Raw genomic sequence first — 20610 nt, 5'->3', positions numbered from 1 at the left:
CATGGCTTTCTCCATGAATTTTGACAAAAATGAGTCCAATGTTCATCAAATGAAATCTGCTGAATGCCCGTACAGGGCAATTTCAGACTAGCAGACTAGGTTAAAGAAAACTTCTTTGCTCTGCTGAAGCTTTGTACAGAGATTAGCCTTGAAATAACTTACAAGCCTGGTCCTACATTTTTTCTGTCATTCCATGTAGCATTCCTGGTGATGTCTTCAGCATATCATGGAATGGTTTACCCCAGTGAGAGAGGAGAACAGCCAGCAGCACATGAGAAGGTGCTTGCCCCTTGGAGCTGCGTGTTCTGCAGAGTCAGAGTAAACACTGCCTATGACTTTATTATCAGTCCACATGACAAAATTCAATGCAAGACACTGAGCAGTCAGTCAAAGATCCCTCCATCACTTAAAATATGCCCTATTTTAATATTTCCTCTTTTTTGTTGCTTTTGTTTGGTTTCACTGACTAAAGCTGAGACAGGTTTTTGTATTTCAGGAAAGCCACGTTGTTAGAACATCATACCCACTAATAAACGCAATAAAAATAGAAGCGTTAGCCCAGAAAAACAAAGGCTGACAGGGATACAGGATCTTTAAATAAATCAGGAGAGTAAACACCAGAGAAACAACTAAAGATCTGTTTGGTACAGGAATAACAGGTGTAAGTTTGCCATAAAGGATCTAGAATTTTGAGTGAGCTTCTTGAGCCTCCCTGCAGGGGTAGCAGGGCAAAGCTTGACCAGTGTCTTTCAAAAGTCATACATGATCTGCAGGAAACAAGTGCCCTGAGCATATGCAGAACTATCCATACACCCCCTTGTTCAGACACCAGAAAACAGTCCAATTCATACACTTATTAATATGCAATTTCCAACACTGCACTCAATACGGTTGTTATCCAAATTAATATGTATAACAACTAGCATTAATGCTTGTCATATTTAACTCAAAGCTGATTTAAATAAAATATGGAAGATAATGCTCATTAAATCTGAGCCTTGTTTTGTTGAAGCTGTTATAAATGTCTGCAAACACTGTCATGTCCACCTGGCAGTTTAAGACACCAATAAACCAAAAGCTTTAAATGTCAGAAATTTTTGGACAAAATCCTTTTCCATTAGCAATTCTGGTATGATCTTAGCAGGGTTTTTCACAGCCCACTAGTGGAAAACACCTACAGTGGAAGCACAAATGTTCTTGGCCAAACCCTGTTTCCTGTAGTACAAACTACAGGCAGAAACAGGAATGAAGACAGGGCTGAAAAAAAAGACCTTTATAAAGGTTATTCTGCTGACCATTTGCTAGCTGAAGTTCTAGCACATTCTGAACTCTCCAGCTTTACAAACCCCCTTGTGTTGCTTGAGTAGCACCAGGCAGCTGCACCAACTGGTGAGGATGTGGCCCATGGCAGGCAAAGGTAGGGCTGTCAGTGAACAAGTGTGCATGGGATTATTGCACAGGCACTTAGTGCTGGAGCACAGAGACCACTCTGCAATTATGATTTCAAATAGTACTTATGTTACTTCAGTTTTCTGTGTTACCTAAGTCTATTTAAGGGAGAAAGGGCAGTAGCTACTGGTCTAATTTAAATACTTATATTTCGTCCAGCTGAAATGTGTTACTTGTAGTCAAACTGAAATCAGGCCACTGTATTTAATGAAATAACCCACGGAAACCTTAGTGGCACCAAGCAATCTCATTCAGAAAACCATTTCTGCTGCCTTGCAGTGCCCCACAGCCCTGGCAACATGGAATATGACCAACAAGGAAGGGTGTCTGTCCCTTGCTGTGCTGGCAGCCCCATCTCCTGTGGCTTTGGAGCTTTTTTGGTAGGTCTTCAAGCCAAATATGAAGCCTCGCCAGACATAGTTCATGAGCTCCCAAAACGCTGTTAAGATGGTATTTCCTGCTTGTGTTCAACGTTACTGGTTCTGAATTCAAAACTCTGAACAGAAAAAGGTACTGAGCAAGGGGGTTTGAGGAACGTAAGAGCACAGCATGACCCCAGCACGGACAAGAGTTGGTGATGCAGTCTAAGTGGATGTATGAGGAAGTAGCAAGATTTTCTTCTCAAATTTATTTCCTGAAACAAGGCTTTGTCCCCCAATTTGCTTTAAGTAAGGTTGGCTCCAATGGGAAATTAGTGGCCACCTCTGAGAGATGCCAAACTAGAATAAGGAGTTACAACATATAAATCAGGACAGTCAGTTTGAGGCAGCCAGCTTAGCTCCTGCTCTTGCATACTTACAAGATTTCTTAATTCGAAACATTTTAGACAACAGGGAGGTTGTTGTACTAAAAGCCACAGACACTGGCAGTCCCCACATGCATATGCACAAAGGTAATCAAACTCCTAACAGCAGTGACAAAGCTTGCCAAGTTATGTTCAGACTTTGGAAACCGTCCACGAAGTCATAACTGGGAGGTTTGTGTGAGAAAAGAGGCAGAGTGGCACCCACAAAGCAGATCAATGATGTTACTGTGGTCAGCTGTGTCCCAAGGGACATAACAGTCTGCTGTGCAATATGAACAGGCTGTCAAAGTCTCCACCCATTCCTGCACTTACCAAGTCTATTAATGAACTGTTAGGTAACATTAATGAAGCTTCTTTAAAAAAGAAAATGGTGAGCATCTTTAAGGGGGTTGTGGTAGACAGATCTATATTCCTTCATTATGTTTAGTTTTCTATGTTACCTTTTTTTTTTTTTAGTCAGAAAGACCACATTTAAGAAACAGAGAATTAAGGTTTTGTCTACAAAAGAGATTTGTCCTGAAGCAGCAAAGTCCCTCCAACCAAAATTAACCACTCCAACAAAGTTAGAAATTTCATGCATAAGACTATTCCCAAATGCACCCAAGCCAATATCTGATATTCATTCTGAGCATGCTCTGATATGCAGTTAAGTAGCCTTAATTTCAACATGGAAAAGCCAAAACTTCTCTAAAACTTGGTGGCAATAGCACATACCTCTAGACCTTTCCAGAGATGTCACTAAGTAACATGCACTCTATAGACAGCAAAAAGTGCAGAATAAATCCAAGCTCCGCCAGGAAGTCAGTTGGGTTCACTAAGGTGATGGGAGGAAAAATAATAAAAGAACCCATTTCAGACACTTGAATGGCATGAGCTGACTCACCAAGGGGTGAGATAAGCACCAAAGCCACCATGAAGTGACTGGGGAACAAACACACGGCTGCAAGTGGAAAACAGGTGGGAAAAGCAAAGCGATCCCTTTTGGCTGCAGGGGATGGTTAGATCAGACCTTCTTGCCCCAGAAACATGGACACAGAGTGCTGATCATGAGGCACACCACATTTCTGCCTGGTTTCAGGCAGTGGTCTGCTCAAGAGACACAGCCCCCAGTGTCTCCTTTGGCCTCGGCTCTGTTCATTCCTGAGCAGTGCCTGCTGAAGCCACTATTCTGAGGTGCAGGAGCACGATCAAACAAATGCAGATGCTGCTTTCCCCAAGTGCCAGAGGTGTACACAGTCCACCACAGGAGCACTGATGGCTTCCAATGGCACCATCCCTGCAGTGGTGAAGGCCCCCAGGAGAGGAGTATGTGGTGGTTCCAGGCAGTGGCACTTTCTTTAGGGACCTGGAAAGTACCTTTCACTCCCAAGAAAGGCCACAGACACCCAAAAAGCTCAAGTTGCTGATGGACTCAGATAAATTCTCCTGTGTCCTGTCATTTCCCTCAGCCTACAGTACACTTCACTGTTTGACTCATTACCCTGAGGTGGAAACATTTGCCTGATCCCTCAACACCAACACACTGTTTGGTAGCATCTGTTACGTAGTTGTCACTACCATTTTTCCAGTTTTTCGTTTCCCATAAACACCACTGTGCCAGCAGCGCTGCTTGGACGTATCTCCATCTGCATGATCTGATCACACCAAAGAACACATTGACCCCAGGGTATCACATTCTGCAGAAACTCCTGCTGGCACAAAGGCAAGATCCAATTCACTCATTAACCCAGAGGTAACTGGTTATTATTCAGCTGCAACACACTGAGGAGACACTGAGACATTGAGTTCTGTATGTTACAGGTGGGAGCTGAGAAGTCAGGCCTTCACTAGCCTGGAATCCAGCTAGTGGCATGAGCATAAGACACATAAGAAGTGCATAAAGACCCCCAAAAAAGAAGAAGGATAGAACACCCTCCCTTCCTACCTCAGCCTAAAACTACATCCCTTTTCTCCTCAATTCATCAGCTCAGAGTAGGTGACAGCTAGATAAAGACACTCAGGAGAAGCTATATATAGGGAGAAGTGAACTTTTTCCCAGGAAGCTCCGGATCTAGGTCATCTTGCTTCTTCTGGGAGGTAGAAAAAAACCAGGTTACTCACTGAACAAAAGAATACAATTTCTAGAGGAGGAAAAAGATTACTTGGAGCATGTAATTTTGTGTAGATGGTACTTTTTCTTTCCTAAAGGATTTTTAAAAACAAAACTAGTCATTAAATGCTGTCTCTGAAAACCTGACTCTGTTTACTGTAAACTGAGAAACCCGTTATATTTACAGAAGGAATGGGCATTCTTTGGAAAGTTTCCTTTCAGTAGCTTAGCTGTAAAATTTTAGTTGTAAAATAAATACAACTTCAGGTCTTAGAAATTTCAGAGAGCTTGTCTAAATTCAGGCATAATGTAAAATCCCTCCTTGTATCTCATTTGTGATTCTTACAGATGACTGACTGGAAGGATTACAAACAACCCAGCACAGCTCCAGCCGAGTTATCGTATGAATCCACTGTGATGGATTAAGCACCACATTACCACTTCCAGTCAAGGACAGTGTGGGAGAGCAGCAGAGTATCTTACTCAGGTTTGGGCCAAAGGCCATTATCCAACTCAGTCCAGCCACTGCAGCATCACAGAGGCCCTTTGCTGAAGAGATGTGCCTTGGAGAGCAGGGCAGAAGCTTTCTCAGCTCAGGGCAAACCTTAGAGTGACACCACCCAGTGCTCCTTACTAGTTTCTGACCAGCAGATCCTTAAAAATTGTCAAGGAGAGGTGTGGGCCTGTATTTCATTTTAGTGACTACACATGGAATTTCATAGCTCTTGTGAGCACTGTCAGAACAGCTCACAGAGCCTCAGAGAGCCAGTAACTAGGAGGCGAAAAAGCACTAACCTAGAAAAGATTTAACAGTTAATTTAAAGTAAGTATTTTTGCTTGAAGTTCCCTTTCAAGAAGGGTAATACACGTTCAAGGACACCATTCTCCACGGGACAACCCACAACTGCCTCAAGGTCTCCAATATATAGTTATAACATTACAGAACTCAGTGAAACAAACACTAAAGCAATGACATAGTCATATTTCATAAGCTAAACTGAAGACGTGTGGATGCAACTGAAATACAAATCATAACACTTAACCAAGAAAAATGCCAAAACATCAGGATGGCAATGACAATTAAGCAAGTACTCTTACAGAACATAAAACCTACAACTGTTAAAATACTAGTTTCAGTGTTCTAACTTAATCTGAATTTGAAGCATTAGTTTGCTGCACCTTTTATGTATTTTCCCACTGAGTGCAGTTCACTGCTTTCTGTTAAGCAACAGTACAGACCAAACCAGTTTAGCAGTTTGGTATGTCTGTAATCAAGCAATGTTTGCACTTGTTTCTTCAAAACCTGAGAGCAATCACTTCTCTTTCTGAACTTTAAATAAAATTTATGTATTCAGGCAAAATAAATACTGGTCTTAATCTATATTGCAAAATTTTAGTGTCTGAATTAAAGATTTTGAGAACCGTGTTAATAAAACACTGTGATTAATGTTCAGTGCACAGAACAAGCTCTGTATCTGGGTTTAATTACAGTGATGAATAAAAGTCAGACACAGGCATCGTCCCAGAGCATTCATGCATTATACTGTCCCATAGATACTGAAATAATGGAATCTGATGCACTTTGATCTCTTAGATAAGCCTCCCACAGCTCTGAAACAGAAAGGGCAAGAGCACCCAACCTCATCCTATTCTGCAATGTTCGCACACTGAGTCATAAGAGATTTGTATCCTCACTACCAAGATGCATCTTATGGGAATAAATACAGACAAACATTGCTCCATTTCCTCCTGGCTAGAGCTCTTGTATACAAATCATCTGGAGAGCCACACAGAGTGATAGTGGTGAGGACTACAGGGAAACCTTACAGTCTCTACAGAGCTATATATTCTTGGACAGTAGTTATAGATGTATCTCTGGGGTATATTCTAGTCTGACTTTTTTTTAAAAGCAGTTTTGCCACGACAAAGGTTAGAAGCTGGCAGCATCTGTTAAATGTAATGGTTTTGATCATGGCTCTAGGATAGCCAATTCCTTGCTTTTGTCCAAACCAGCACTGACTGATTTTTTACTCACAACTGGATAGTCACACAGCTTTATTAAATTTTGTTAGTCATAAACCAGGAGTTTCCTTGATGTCTCTGGTGCCCCTGTTAGCAGTCCAAACTCTACTGGCACATGGGCAAGCTACAATCCCAAGCTCTGGAAAACTCAGCATTGTCAGCCAGCTGACACTTGTCTTTGACTGAGGACAAGGATGCCCCTGCATGGGCATTTGGCCTTGTAGCACAGGGCACTACACACAAGGACTGGTCCTGAGCCAAGCCTCCAGAAATACAAACTGCTCCATCTGAGCAAAGAGCAGATGAGAGGACACAGAAGCCACTCCAGTGTCCAAAAAATACAATCGAGGGAAACAGGTTTGAGCATTGCAAGGATAGTAGCCTGCACATTCATCACTGCATGCTGGGGCGAAGGGAGGAACTGAATTTCCTGAGTCACAGTTTCTCTCTTTCTTCCAGCAGTTTCAGTCCTCCCTCGGGCACCTCAGGTATACATCATCCCTCAACTAAACCAGTGGCTAAAAACAGAGGCAGGATGAGAAGGCTCAGAACTGAGCCCGGCCTTTGACAGAGGGTATGTGTGGAGGGAGAGTGTGTGAGCATTCTGGTGGATCAGCAGAAATGCCCAGTGCAATAAACCAGCTGGTTGTGATTTGGCTGACGCAACTGCGGTTGAAAGGATGGTTCTTTTATCTCCCCCTCCAGTTGCTCCACGCATCTGCTGTTTGTCCGTGTCACCGTGTGTGGATCATGCCCCAGCAGCTTTTATGCCACCAGAATTCTGACTTTCTTCTTCACTGATGAGAAACAGAGCAGTTGGCAGATTCCTATGGAGGGGCTGGTAAATAAAATAATCGGTCTTTGTAACGGGTCTCTTGGAAATTGTTTCATTAGTTCATAGGAAAGTCACGGCTGATTTGCTTTAGTCCATTCCACAGATCCTTATCTCTTCAAAACATCAAATGAGTTTATTTTCCATGGTTCAGAAACTGACTCCAGATGTAGAGCCAGCAACAGCTGATCCCAGAAATGTACCAGTGGTACATACGGGAAACAGAACAGCTTCCTAAATGCATGGTGGTCCCAGATTTTGGGGAGGGCAGTACTGCATGTTTGGGTTGGCCTACCCAAAAGAATGCACAGTCTCCCAGCAGAGCAAAGATTCATCATCCTGATTAGGCAACATTTCTTATTATCATCTCCACGGCCTCTTCATTCCTACTAATCGAGCATCTGGAACGCAGGATGCCAAATAAACGCTGAACTATCAGATTCCAAAACAGATTTTAGGAGACTTATCTACTGCCTTAAACAGATCTTCTGATAAAGCTCCCTCTCTACAGCAGCAGGTTTGTCATAAATTTCTGCAGAGGTTCATTTCATAATGGAGGAATATTATTTTATTAAAATCAAATTACCAAGGAACACTTTACAAACATGAATCAAATTACTAAGCATGCCTGCACTAAAGATAAAACTTTATTACTCCTTTACTTCTCATTTTACAGTGAAGAAACTAAAGCACAGACCAGTTAAGTGATCTGCTAAGGTTACAAACAGAGCAGAAGACATTAAATAAGGCTCATTATGGCTTATGCTAGGGCTGCTAGAGTGGGTTTTTTTGGTGGATTTTCTTTTGTTTGGTTTTGGAGCTGGCGTTTTTTTTTTGTTGAAGTGCAGTTTTACTCAGCAAGAAGTTACAGAACTGTAGCTCTGCTGGGACAGGTCGCTGCTATGGCTGCCTCCCAAGGGGCTGGCAGAACAAGACAGCATCTTCTACAAATACACATTCTACCTTCAGGAAACAAGACACGTTTTTGCTTCTGAGACCTTCACAATGCCAGGGCAATTTTTTCTTGTGGTCTAAATCAAGATCGAAGCTTGCTTTGCCTTTTAGAGTCAGAGAATGGTGACATTTCAGCTTTTTCCCCTGAAAAGGTTTTATTCCAACTCAGCCATGACAACCCTAAAAACCTGCTCATTTTGTAATTGTTTGGTCTCTTAGGGAACTGTTTCATTAGATCACAGAACAGTCATGGCTGATTTGCTTCAGTCTATTCCACAGACCATTACTTCTTCAAAATACAAATACGTTTCTCTTTGTGCTTATATGGGGAGGCAAAAACAAGGATGAGCACAAAGACTGGAAGACGCAAGTCTGTCACAAGTAAGTGGTGTTATTTTTAGTTTCTTGACTGCGACCAGTTTGACTACAATCACTACCAGGGTCTGCAGAAGGGCTTGTTAAGTCGAGCTTCCTTCCTTTGTTGAAGTGATGAACAGGACCATGGGAAGACAGACCTGTATAGCATCTTAATCCAACTTAAGACACTTCTTGAGAAATCCATGTAAAGCAGAAAGCAATGCTTTGTCAAAGTGATTGTATTCTCTCCTTTTCAAAACTCCTCTTGCAAAACCTTCTGGCCAGACTAGTTAGGAACAGATTTTCTGACAGCCAACTCAACTGTGAGTCTAGAAACTGGATCTAATTTTACAAGAAATATGATAACACAGAGAACTCAAACTTCAGCATACTCTTTCCATTTTATCTAGCCACATCTAACATGTATTTTTAATCAAATGTAGTTTAAATTCTATTTTAAGCAGGTAAACAATTACAATATTCAACCAATATTCATTAAAACAGCTTATGAATGGGTATTTTCAAGATGAAAGTTATCTAACTCTGGGATACCCTCTGGTATCTTTTATTTTCAGGTTGCCTTCCTTCCTCTCTTCTCTCTGTGCCCCATCAGCTTTTTTCACTTGCAAAATGGCAGACAGCACCAACCACCAAGCCTGGCAGGCTACACTGAAACCAGTCTGCACTGAGACAGGAAGGAAATAGAGGTGCACAGTTTTGGGGGTTTCTGTTGTCTAAAAAGGAAGTTTAAACTTAGCACCCTCAAGAAACTTTCCATCTAGCACTGACTACCAGTAATACAGTTCTCTAGACAGCTTGCTGAGTTCTTCAGCCCTTGAAGGAGTAGGAGGAGTCCTGGCATACTGTTCACTAACCAAATAATCCTCAATGTTATTACAATGACATCTCATAATACATATATTTCATTACTATATGGAAAATGAACAGTATAACCCTATAACTGACATTTAAAAAATGGATTATTATTGCTTTGCACCTACACATAATTTACCAGAGCTGCAGCATAAGACACAGAGCACTTACAGATCTTCTGAATGCAGGTGTCTAAATTGTACCATAACTATTTATCAGGAGTAACTGTATCACTTAGTGCTTGGTCGTCCACAGGTAGAAATATTATTCCAGAATACTACTACAGCACTTGTACATTTACAAGAATGAGTTATATAAGGTCACTTAAGCAATCATATCCTTGAAGGGACACAAAAAACATCACTGGCTTACTCCACCATTTCTTATCCATGCATGAAACTCATCTTAAGCTCCTCCACCACTTTCTCTCCTCACTGAAGCTGATCTCCACCAGGCACTGCTGCAAGAAGGCACCAGACAGCAGCACACCAGCAAAGACACACTCTGGTTTGAAGCCCTTTGAAGTTTCCACCAGACTAAGGAATTGCAGACTGGAGTGGTGTTTCAGTTCACAACAAATGCAACTGGTAATTCATACATGACATCACCAAGATGTGGAGGACAAGAAGAGGAGAAAGGGCAAGAGCTGCACAGACAGTTTTAAAATACACTCCTTTCCCTTACATGAAAGCAAACTGACTAGTGGGTTTCCTTTTTCCATGGATATCTTCCTGTGTGCAATGTTTTCCCAGCTCATCTTTCCCCCTTTTTATGCTGTTCCCACATATACCAAGTTCCAGCTTCACAGAAACACTCCAGGTTAAGACTGTAACCTGTTACACCACCATAGTCTTGCTTCTTGTACAATATACACAATCACAGATGATAAATCATCTCAACTGGGGCCCAAGAGAACTTTTGCACAGATGTTTCTATAAATGGGTGCAACTGCTACATCAGAATTAATCTGGCTTGCAATTTTTAATTATATTAATTAGCATGCCTTTGAAAAGACAACATCAGAACACCAATGTAACATATACTTAAGTCATGATGAGAAAATAACAAAAGCTGTGTTGCTTCTCTGTTGAGCAAAGGACACCCAACACATCCATGCACAGAGCAAGTTTCACACAGAAGTGCAGTGGACTATTTCAAGAAAATTCTCTGACTGTTCAAACTGAGGCTGCTGTGCCACCTCCCTGAACTGGGGACAGCTGGAATGAAGCACAACAAGACAGGTGAATGGGGAGACGTGTACAACGTGTGCAGGTGACGCTCAGTTAACAGAGGAGGCCCAGGGAGGTTATTGCAACAACCTCAGCTGCAGAGAAGCCATGAGACATCTCTAAACTGCGCTTTCCAAACCTGCTGGCCCCAACAGCTTTTGGAAGATTATGGGAGCACAGCACTGAGTTAAGCTCATGTTTGCGATCTCTCGTCTCATTTTGTGTCTACAGCCTAATCAAATGAGTATCCAGGCCAAAAGGTTTTAAATTAATCCCTCCAAATAAAAAAACAAATCCACTAGATCCACTGAAATATTTTATCTGGGCCTGTAAAACACAGGGTAGTACCGAGTATGGAGGGTGCTCTGGATCTCTTTAGGTAAGGGGGTAAAAGATTTTATTAGTCTATCTGCCACATCAACATATCAAATGTGCTCTTACGAGTTCAGCATCAACACTAAGAACTTTGGCTTATTTATCATGTTTTCAACCTATCAATTTAGCATGTGCTATACATCTTTTTTAGAAGACTGCAGTGTATTTTTGTCCACAGTAAAACTTTTTAGAAACTCAGAGAGAAAAGATGTAAAGCATTTACTTTACTGTGTAAAAATTCCAAAATTGAATAAACTGAAACATTATTTCTTGTTGCTATTAGTGAACTATTTAAGAACAGAAACAGGAGACAAGGATTAAGAAAGAGGACGCATCTGTTCTGCAAAATCAAGTCTTTGAGAAAACTACTAGAAGAGAAACTGGAAAAAACAGTAAACTTGCATGGAAAAACAGCAGAAGGCATATTGCCAACAGATGGTGAAGAACTCACACACCAAAAAGGAAAACAAACTTGAAAGCATACTCAATTTTGAGGACTTGAGAAAAAACAAACCCAAAGCTAACTCTTTCCTAATCACAGATTCACTGGTTAAAAATGGAGCTGCATGTTCTTAGCACTTAGAAAAACAGTTGTAATTTCTGAGTTCTAAAATGGAGGCATTCAAAATTAGCAACTGTCTATGAAGATGTTGGTCTGCTCCTGAAATCACTTCCTTTTCCCTCTGCCATAGAAACACAGTCTTTTTTTGCTGTGTTTTAACTATTTCCCATGTTAGCCCTTAAGCTCAATGCACTGGAAAATATCTGATGCTTTAATGGGCCACTTTCTCATTAACTGAGATACCTCTTTAAAAGGATACTTTGCCTCTGAGGTCTTTCTGCTGTAGCTTGTAACACAAACTGCCACAGCAACCAAAAGACAGGTATTTGCAGAGCCTCTGATGGAAGTTATTCCCCATCATTTCAGGTGTCCATACTGTCAAGCCCATTTTCAATCACTTTTGGAAGCAGAAATTTTACACAGCCAGTTCAACAGCACTCAATGATAAAAGAAATCTGACATGCTATACTGAAATTATAATTGGGGTCGCATTTTGCAATTAGAAATCAATAGTTAAATAAAAACTATGGCATAATAAGTTTCCCACATGGATGCCCATGGCACAATCCTCTCAGAACACCAAAAAGTATTTGAAATGTCAAATACAGAAGTTAGTTACAAGAGACACAAAAGTCATGTACAATCATGCATCTTCACCCAACAAGCCTCCTTTAGTTTGCACACCCTGCAAGAGCTGCTCAGGAAGTTGACACATCGTTGCTGCAAACTCAAAGAGAAGCAAACATACCAGATTTTAGGCTCTTCTAAACTGTGTCAATTTTACAGCTGACACTTCAGCAGTTAGCTTAAAACTGTTCACCTGTTTTTAAATTTGTTTTATCCTCTTCCTTGCTTTCATTCCTAACGTGTATGTATTATACAGATATTCTGGTTAAGACACTGTGAAAGAATTATCACAAACAAAGACAAAACTCCAGAATTCCCATTTGTAACACTGAATCTAAGCTGCCACTTGAAAGTAAAAATGAGTGACCTATTGCTAGCACGACAGCAATAATGGAGCATCGAGAATTGTTCCTATTTGGAGGTTTTGTGCATCTTGTAAACACTGAAAAATTTAAAATTATAACTCCCCTAAACTCCCGAAATGCTGCGTAACATTGTAGGTAAGGCCCTTTTTTTTTTGAAATCACAAACCATTGTGGTTCAAAGATCTGTGGCAAGGGTAGTTTTGACGCTGACTGTGAGACACAAAATGCTACCTTAAGGTAAAGCTTTGGGAACTGCCAGGATGAGTGGAGGAGCTCTCAGGACAGCCAACAATGTCTGAGACAGCCAAGTGCCTGTGGGCACGTCACCTGATGCTACACGGTCGTGTTCAAGAGAGGGAAGTTTTGCTATGAATACACTTACTTGATAATAGACACCTGTATGTCAATTTATTTTACTGTCTATTGTAGTCTCAGTGAACCATCCACACTTATGAACAAGTTCTTCATCGAGCAAAAATGTTAAAAACCTCTGTGACAATGGAAAAGAGTCATTACCTGCACTGACATCCACACAACAAGGCCTGCATAAAGCATATACTTGATTTGTGACTCTTACAAGAGCTAACAGGTTATTTTCAAAGGGAAGAATGGAAAAAAACCAACTCCACAAGTCTTCCTAGGATCACACATACAAATGTAATAGATTGCACAGTCAAACTTTTCTGCTGATTTGCAAAAAATACAATGCATTCCTAAACCTCATGGACAATTCAGGCTTAATTTAGAACACAACCTTTAAAAAAAGCTTAAATCTGCCAGCAAGCGCTTTGTATTTACTGGACTTCAGCATAAGTAGTTCAGAAGTCAGAAAAAAAATTCCCCACATCACGGAATTTATTCCAATATTCAGTACAAAACAAATAGGCACACACTGCTAAGAAACACCAGTGCAGCTTCAGGGCACCAGCAAGGGCTGCTCTTCAGCACTTCCAGGGCTCCTATCAGGGTGTAATTCTTGAACTTGTTAAGGCATCTGTAGATTACACGTCTGTCCAGCTAAATGCTTCCTGCAATTTTGTTAATTACACATCAGGGTCTGCACCTACAGAGTGACTCCCATCCTGGAAAACGTACAGATCCCAAGTCACTCCCCAGGATTTGTGACTCGACTGTCGTTTCTATAGATTTCTCTGGAATGTGTGCTGTTATCCCAGACAGGAAAATACTTTCAGAACTCGAAGAGAATGTTCAGTTATACCCCTGGATGGTTCTTCCTTTCGCTTTTCGGTGCTGTAGACAGCTTGTTTAGGTCGATACACGTTTCTGTGGGTGGAGATGGCAGGGACAGACAAGTGCAGCCCCAAGTTCAGGTTCCCTCTCCATGTCCATCCCTTCCAGAGGCTCCCAGGCGTTTTCCCACCAACGTCATCCCCCTCCTCACCAGCGCTACCCTCCGCTGTCAGCAAAGCCATCAAAGCACACACCTGGCCTTTTTCTTCTATCTCCCTGATTCGTCATCAAGATGTAAATTAACAGATTCTCTCAGAGACAAAAAAAAAAAACCCAAACCACAAAAACCCGAACAATGGGAAACACTTCCCTGCCGGTGCTCCACAGGATGGAAAGAAACAGGGTCCCCAGCGCTGGGCGAGTTACTTACTGGGGATCAGATGCAGCTAAAAATACGGGCGCGGGGCCGGGCAGCGCCGGGGCCGGGCCGAGCCGGGGCAGAGCCCGCGGTCCCGTCTCAGAGCGGCCCCCGCGCCAGACGGTGATGTCACCGCCGGCGGCAACAAAGGACGCGGCCCCGGCCGGCGGCCCCTGCCCTGCGCCTCCCGCCCGCCCGGAGCGGCCACCGCGGCCGAGACAAAGCGGCTTCCCCTGCGCTACGTGCGGGCGGAAAGGGAGAGGCTCGGGCCGCCCAGCGCTGGAGGGGAGGCGGCGGCTCCGCTGCGGCCCGGCCGGGCCCCACCGGGGGAGAGCGGCCCCGCTCCGTGCCCCAGCCCGCGCCCGCCCCTACCTGATATGGCGGCGGCGGCTCCTGATCCGGCTCAGCCCCGTCCCCGTAGCTGGCTCGGTCCGACTGGGACTCGTGGAGCAGCGAGATGTCATCCGAGGTGGGGGACTTGAGGCAGTTCCCCATCTTCCCGCGGGGCGCGCGGCGCCCCCTCCGCCTCCTCCCGCGCCCTCCTCAGCCTCGCCGCCGCAGCGCGCAGCCCGCAGCCGCCCCGCCGGGGACGCTCATGCCAGCCCCGGCCCTAAGCGGCTTAGCAGCAGCAGCAGCAACCCGGCCGCCTCCCGCTCCGCAGCCGCCCCGACCCCCGCGCCGGGGGGGCGGCAGGACGGGCCTCCCACCCCCCGTGGGGCAGCGGGCTCCGGAGGGTCCGCCCGCCCCGCGACAGCTCGGCGCGGTTCTGCTTCCCGGTCACCAGCTCCCTGCGCACTGGGCTTTGTCGCACGGGCCGCCCTGGCTCCTCCTCTCACCCCTCCCCGCCGGGCCCGGGCAGCAGCCGCGGGGCCCCCACTCCGCTCCGCGCCCCCCTCCCGGCCCCGCCGCGGGGACAGCCCTGCCCGCCCCCGGCGGGACGAGGCGGGACGGGACGGGCTGGATGGACCGGGCAGCCCCCTGGGCTCCCTCGGCCCCAAAATGGTGGGAGCCGCTTCGCTCCGCCTCCCAGCGCGGTGTTTGTTTGTGTTCCGGGCATGGCGGAGCGAGCGGCGCTCGGGCCCGGCCCGACGGGGCGGGGCGGAACAGGACAGGGAGGCTCCTCCGCGGGGGCTCCGCCGTGGGGGCTGCGGGGACCCCCGGTCCTGGCGGGGATGGTCTGTCTGTGCATGGCCCAGGGACCTTCCCAAGGGTTCCCCCGCGGGTGTTTCCCCGGGCAGGGAGGGGGGTCCCTGAGCTGATCGCTGGAGTGACCCGAATGGGCGCGGGCCAGGGAAGGGACAGGACACTGAACCCCAGCGTGGAGCAAAACCAGTAACTAGCACTTGTCTGGCTTTTAAAGGCTTTTTACATGATCAGCAGATTCTAATACAAAACATTTCTTTCTTTTTAAAAAACGTATTCACACATGGATATAAATATAGGTGAGTACAGATAAATGCACATTTCAGGAGAGTGAATGCCCCTATCTCAGTGTCAGTGTGCTAGCACTGACCCACACGAGGGGAATGGGACTGCCCTACAGGATGGTCCTCTGTGTGTTCTTTCCAGCTTTGTTGTCTGTGATGGTTCCTCAAAATCCCTCTTTGACTTTCAGATCCACACCGTGGAAAATATTTTAATATCCATTTTTTAAAGCGAAGTATTTTTAAAGGGAAGCAAATTTGGTGCAGATGAGAATAGCTGGAAAGTTCTGTCTGTAGAGCTGTACAGCGTGGCTGCTTCTTATCAGCAATTCTCTGCTGATACAGGTCGGCCCTGCTTTGCACCAGGGCTCTGTCTGGGTCAGGGTATCTGCAAACCTTTTGCTCGCAGAGACGTGTTTGGCTCCCCAACATTTGCTGGTGGACATCAGCCTGGGAACAGACTTTTTTCTGATTATCCATGGGAGTTCTATGTTGGAGCTTTCATTTTATTACTGTTTAGGGAGTTGTGTTTTGCTGCTTATCAATGGATAAGCTAAACAGCCCCAGTGTAAAATGTGTCATTGCTGCCATTTATGGTGTTCAAATACAGTTTCAGCCTTTTCTAGGAAACTGAAACTGAAAACAGTGCAGGAATTGTGAGTATTGCTCAAGATAGAGAGGCTTTGCAATGGTGCATTATAAATAATGACTGTTTTACGTGACTTGCTCATTTGGGTGTTTATGCTATGAGTCTGTTGGCTTGGTTTAATAGAATTAGGCAAGCAATTGTTGGAGAGGGTTCAGCCTCACCCAGTCATGTTTTCAAGGTTAAGGCAATGTCAGAGCTGTCTGCTGTGAGAACCTGGTGGTGAAACTCCAGTGCTGTTACTGGTGTTTTCAGTTGTGCAGTGGCAACATTGGGAATGAGACTATGGGCAACTAGAATGATTTCTTTATTCAGCTCTCATCCCATTCTCTCTGGGAGGCCTGTGTTGTTGGTGTAGCTCAGTGTAGACCACAGGTATGTGCCATGCTGTGCCTTGCAGTCCTGCTCCTGTGCAGTCAGGAGGTCCATGTGGTCCCTCCCTGCTGGGTGGCAGGCTGAGATTTCCTTTCTTTGGAAACCAGAGTGCAAACATGGGTGCCTGGCCTCATCCTGGTACACAGGCAGGACGTAATTGGGGTATGCTCTGGGTCCCACAGTATAGATGTTGCATTTGTTTACCCTGAGGCAGATCTCCAAAAGTAGGAACAGGGTGCTTGCTCCAAATCTGGGCACATTTAAAAAATGCGGACTTGTCAAGTGCCAGAAGAGATCTGCTGTTCATGGTGGACTCACGGGGACCAAGAGAAAGCAGCAGTTCACATTTGGCTTTGCAACACCATAGACTGCACCTGTGAGAGCTCTGAACTAAGAAGAGCTACTACCAGTCATGGATTCTTTGAAATAGTGATGGTTGAAGCCACTGGTTTTCTAGGCCATTCATTTCTGTTATGTCAGGCAGGTTGTGAAAAATGGCTTTGCACCACAAGCTCAAAAGTTGTACAACAGTCCATGAGATGGAAAATGGAAGAATTCTTGTGTGCACAAGGGCACAAATGTTTTTTAACATCCTTGCATGTGCTATGATGTGGATATGAGCCTACTTCTTTTGCTACCACATTTTTTGCAGATTGGGGACAAGAAAGCAGCTGAAGAGCTTTCCAAGGCTGGTTGTCCATATTGCTCCATAACCAGCTGATGGAAGTCTTTTGTCCAGAGAACACATGAGATGTTTTCACCATTTCTTAGTTGCAGGAAGTTGAACAGGCCTGGCAGACTTCACTGTACCTGCTCTCTGTAGATAATATTGGTAAACACAGAAGCTGTTTAGAAGGATCTGCTTTTGTGAAAACAGACTCAGATCCTTGCATGTGCAGAATAGTTTGTGTGGCTGTGGACCAGACAGAGTATGGACTGAACGAAAGCAGACCTCAGTTTATGAGCTGTCTGTGCTGCAAGAGATTCTTGTTCCATACAGGTTTGGAGGCTCACTAGTAGTCTGTAATGGTCTCCTTTTTTTTTTGCTAGAGGATGAGATTTATGAGCACAGTTTCTTTGTTCTGGCAGAACCATGGGGCAGTTTAACTGATTAACTTTAGTTCTCTCTGGGTTTTACTTCCTCTGCTTAGTTTGGGGAACAAGTAGTTATCAGACTGGGTGTTCTAGAGCCTTAATATGATCCTATAGAGGAAGAAAAGATGAAAGCAAATACAAAAATTTGTGTCAAACTAATATGGATACAGAATTGCCAGCCTAAGTCAATCAAAATTTTTCTAACCTGTAAACACTTAAACAGTAGGCTGTAATCTGGTGTCAGAATGGAAATGGGGATAGTCTGAAATTTGCCAGTGTACAGGATTCATGTTCTGATACATCTCGATACGACAAATGTCATGCACAGGTCTGTTCCAACCACTTTTTGGCAGCTAGTATCTTCTAAGTGAATCTATTTTTCTAAACAAAATGGAAATTCAAGAGAAAAGGTTTTTAAAGTATGCAGACAAAGTTTGCTTTGTTTTACAGGTTTTTGATATAAGGGGAGACAAGTTATATAATGGTGTATTCCTAATGTTTATATGAGCTAGCCAGAGATGATGAACTCTCTTACAAAAAAATCGGTTTCCTGTTGAGTTAAAAATCTAAAATCCACTGAGGACATAAAAAGTCTTTCTTGTTAATAGTTTCTCTTTAAAATCAACATGATAAATTGCCTAATTTATAGATAAAAGACCTTTTGATGATATAATTTTACATGTTTCATGGTCATGTTATTGTTGGACTGCATTTTGGATATATTTAATGTGTCATGCTCAACACAAGTTTTTGAAAGACCTTTTTTGTCCTCAACATGGAAAAGTTTTTTCACTTCCTTTTCTTCCATCAAGCTTGTTTTCCTGGCACTTATCATCTCCTATTATGTCTTATCTCTCTTCTGGATAAGATTGTTTTCCCAATTCATCTACAGAAGCCCAGTTAAATTCTGAGTGATCTTTCCATGCCACGGTACCCAGTGTTCAGAGATAGTGCTGTTTGCTCGGGTAATATTGGCCAATAGGACACATTACAATTTTAAAACCTTTTTCTGGGGGAAAAAAAAGACTTTGTATAGCTCTGAAGAATGGAATTAAATTACATTCTTCTATTATACATGTGAATCTGATTATGGGAATGACAGAATTAATCTATCTGGCTATAAAGAACACAGCATCCTGTAAAATGCACATGATTATTTTAGTTTTGTTGATTTTAGCTGAACCATAGACATTTCTCAATATGTATTACAGCTGTGTATTGTTTTCTGAGGGAGAGTGAATGCAGCACTAGAAAGCAATTATGGAACTAATATATTTCCCTGAAATGCACTTTATGATGCAGGATTTTGCTCATGTTTCTAAAAATTACTTAAACTTCTGCTTAAATTATCATGTATCACAAATATCACTTATATTAATTTATCCTGAAGATACCATCTTGGCAAGGATGAGTTTTCCATTATTGGGAAAAATAACTTGCCTTCCCTAATAACTATTTTCCCCAAATCCAGAATGGTTTTTTTTAAGCAAGGAGTGTAATGCCTACCTATTTTGTGCACTGGGGCACCTACACTGTATGTCACAAAGAAGAAAAAGGACATGTATTTTGGCACTAAAAACTCTCAAACAACAAAGCAAACAGTCATCATAAAAAGTAACCTCTTCAAACAAACCTCTGTCATCCAGCTTCCTGGTGAATTTTGTGTAGGAGTTCATTTTCCTTTTGCTCTGTGTACCATGTGTTACCACAGTCTCAACTTCAAGAATGATCAGAGACCTATAAAACATGATCTAAGAGCAAAAACTGAAAGAATTGGGGTTGTTTAGTCTAAAAAAAAAAGGGAAGTGTTGGGTAAAACAGTAATAATTTTCCAAAATGTAAAATGTTTTTTTTGCCAAGGGAAGGAATAAATTTTAATTTATGTTCAGTGGGTCTAGGCCAAGAGGTGATGGACTTGGAGTACGAGATTTAAGGTAACCATTAGGAAATTGTTCCAAAGTGCAAAAGTAGTTTAGCACTGAAAATGATTATCTGAGAATCTCCTTTACTGAAAGTTTGAAAGGCAGATTAGGTCACGTGTCCCAGGAATGGTTTTAGTTGCAGTAGATTATATGGAGATAACCCCAAAAGGTTCCTGGCTGGTTTACAGTGTTTCGTTTCTCCCAGGTGATTTACAACAGATGCTTTACTGCTGTGGTATTTTGATTCTCTCTCTTTCTTACACCCTTCCAAAATGTCAGTAAGAAAATATGGCAGTAGGTAGACAATTGGGAGAGTAGAATGGGTGGTGAAGTTCCCAACAGCAGAATATTTAAAAAGTCCCAGGCTCTGCAGGATGACTGTTGTGTTTGAGCCAGAGTGTGACTTGTGTCCTCCTGACAAGCTTTGGGACACGAGTACTGGGTGGGTATTCAACAAGTACGGGATAGTCAATACACAGAAATCTATGTTTTAAATAATCTTTTAAATTTCACTTTAATTTTAAATTTTAATTGAAGTGTTGGTCACTCTTCAGTTTTTGCTGTGTGTAAGTACCTCCTGAGCCTGCAAGGAGCAAGCTCTATCCAGAGTTCACCAGTGGCCAGTTTCTTAGTCATCAGGTACTGTCCCTCCAGGTTCAGGGATATTCAGGTGTGAGGAAAAGATAGATATTTGAAATAGCAGGTCTAGAAGCCAAAATTACCTCAGCTACTGAGGGGTATGAAGTTGAAAATGATATTGTTTTATCTGAATTTGACATTTATCTTGGAGGCTTTTTATTCCTCACAAGGCCCTCTGCAACAGTGAGGTAGTACCCAAACCACTTGTATGTCTTTGAAACAGAACTGGAGAATTTACCCTTAGTCCAAGTTGAATATACATTCTGTTGCACAGCTTAAAAGACCTCTTGTTCACCTTCTCACAAGTCTTCCCATTTTTCTGATTTTCACCATTTTTCCTGTAGCCTAAAATCTTTGTTTT

The 20610-nt window shown here is 43.2% G+C and overlaps 1 protein-coding gene across 1 annotated transcript in view; it reads right to left on the bottom strand.

Annotated features, from left to right (window-relative positions):
- The window catches only part of RNF11 (ring finger protein 11), a 30904-nt gene extending 15742 nt beyond the window's left edge, over positions 1-15162 (bottom strand). Inside the window, exon 1 of the mRNA XM_071565044.1 lies at positions 14521-15162. Within this exon, the coding sequence (XP_071421145.1) occupies positions 14521-14643 (123 nt within the window). The 5' untranslated portion in view covers positions 14644-15162. The remainder of the gene's footprint in view (positions 1-14520) is intronic.
- Between the last annotated feature and the right edge of the window lie 5448 nt (positions 15163-20610).

This window comes from Pithys albifrons, chromosome 10, assembly GCF_047495875.1.
Source record: "Pithys albifrons albifrons isolate INPA30051 chromosome 10, PitAlb_v1, whole genome shotgun sequence".
Classification (NCBI taxonomy): domain Eukaryota; kingdom Metazoa; phylum Chordata; class Aves; order Passeriformes; family Thamnophilidae; genus Pithys; species Pithys albifrons.
The sequence above is the reverse complement of the archived record's forward strand: the minus strand, read 5'-3'. Positions and strand labels throughout refer to the sequence as shown.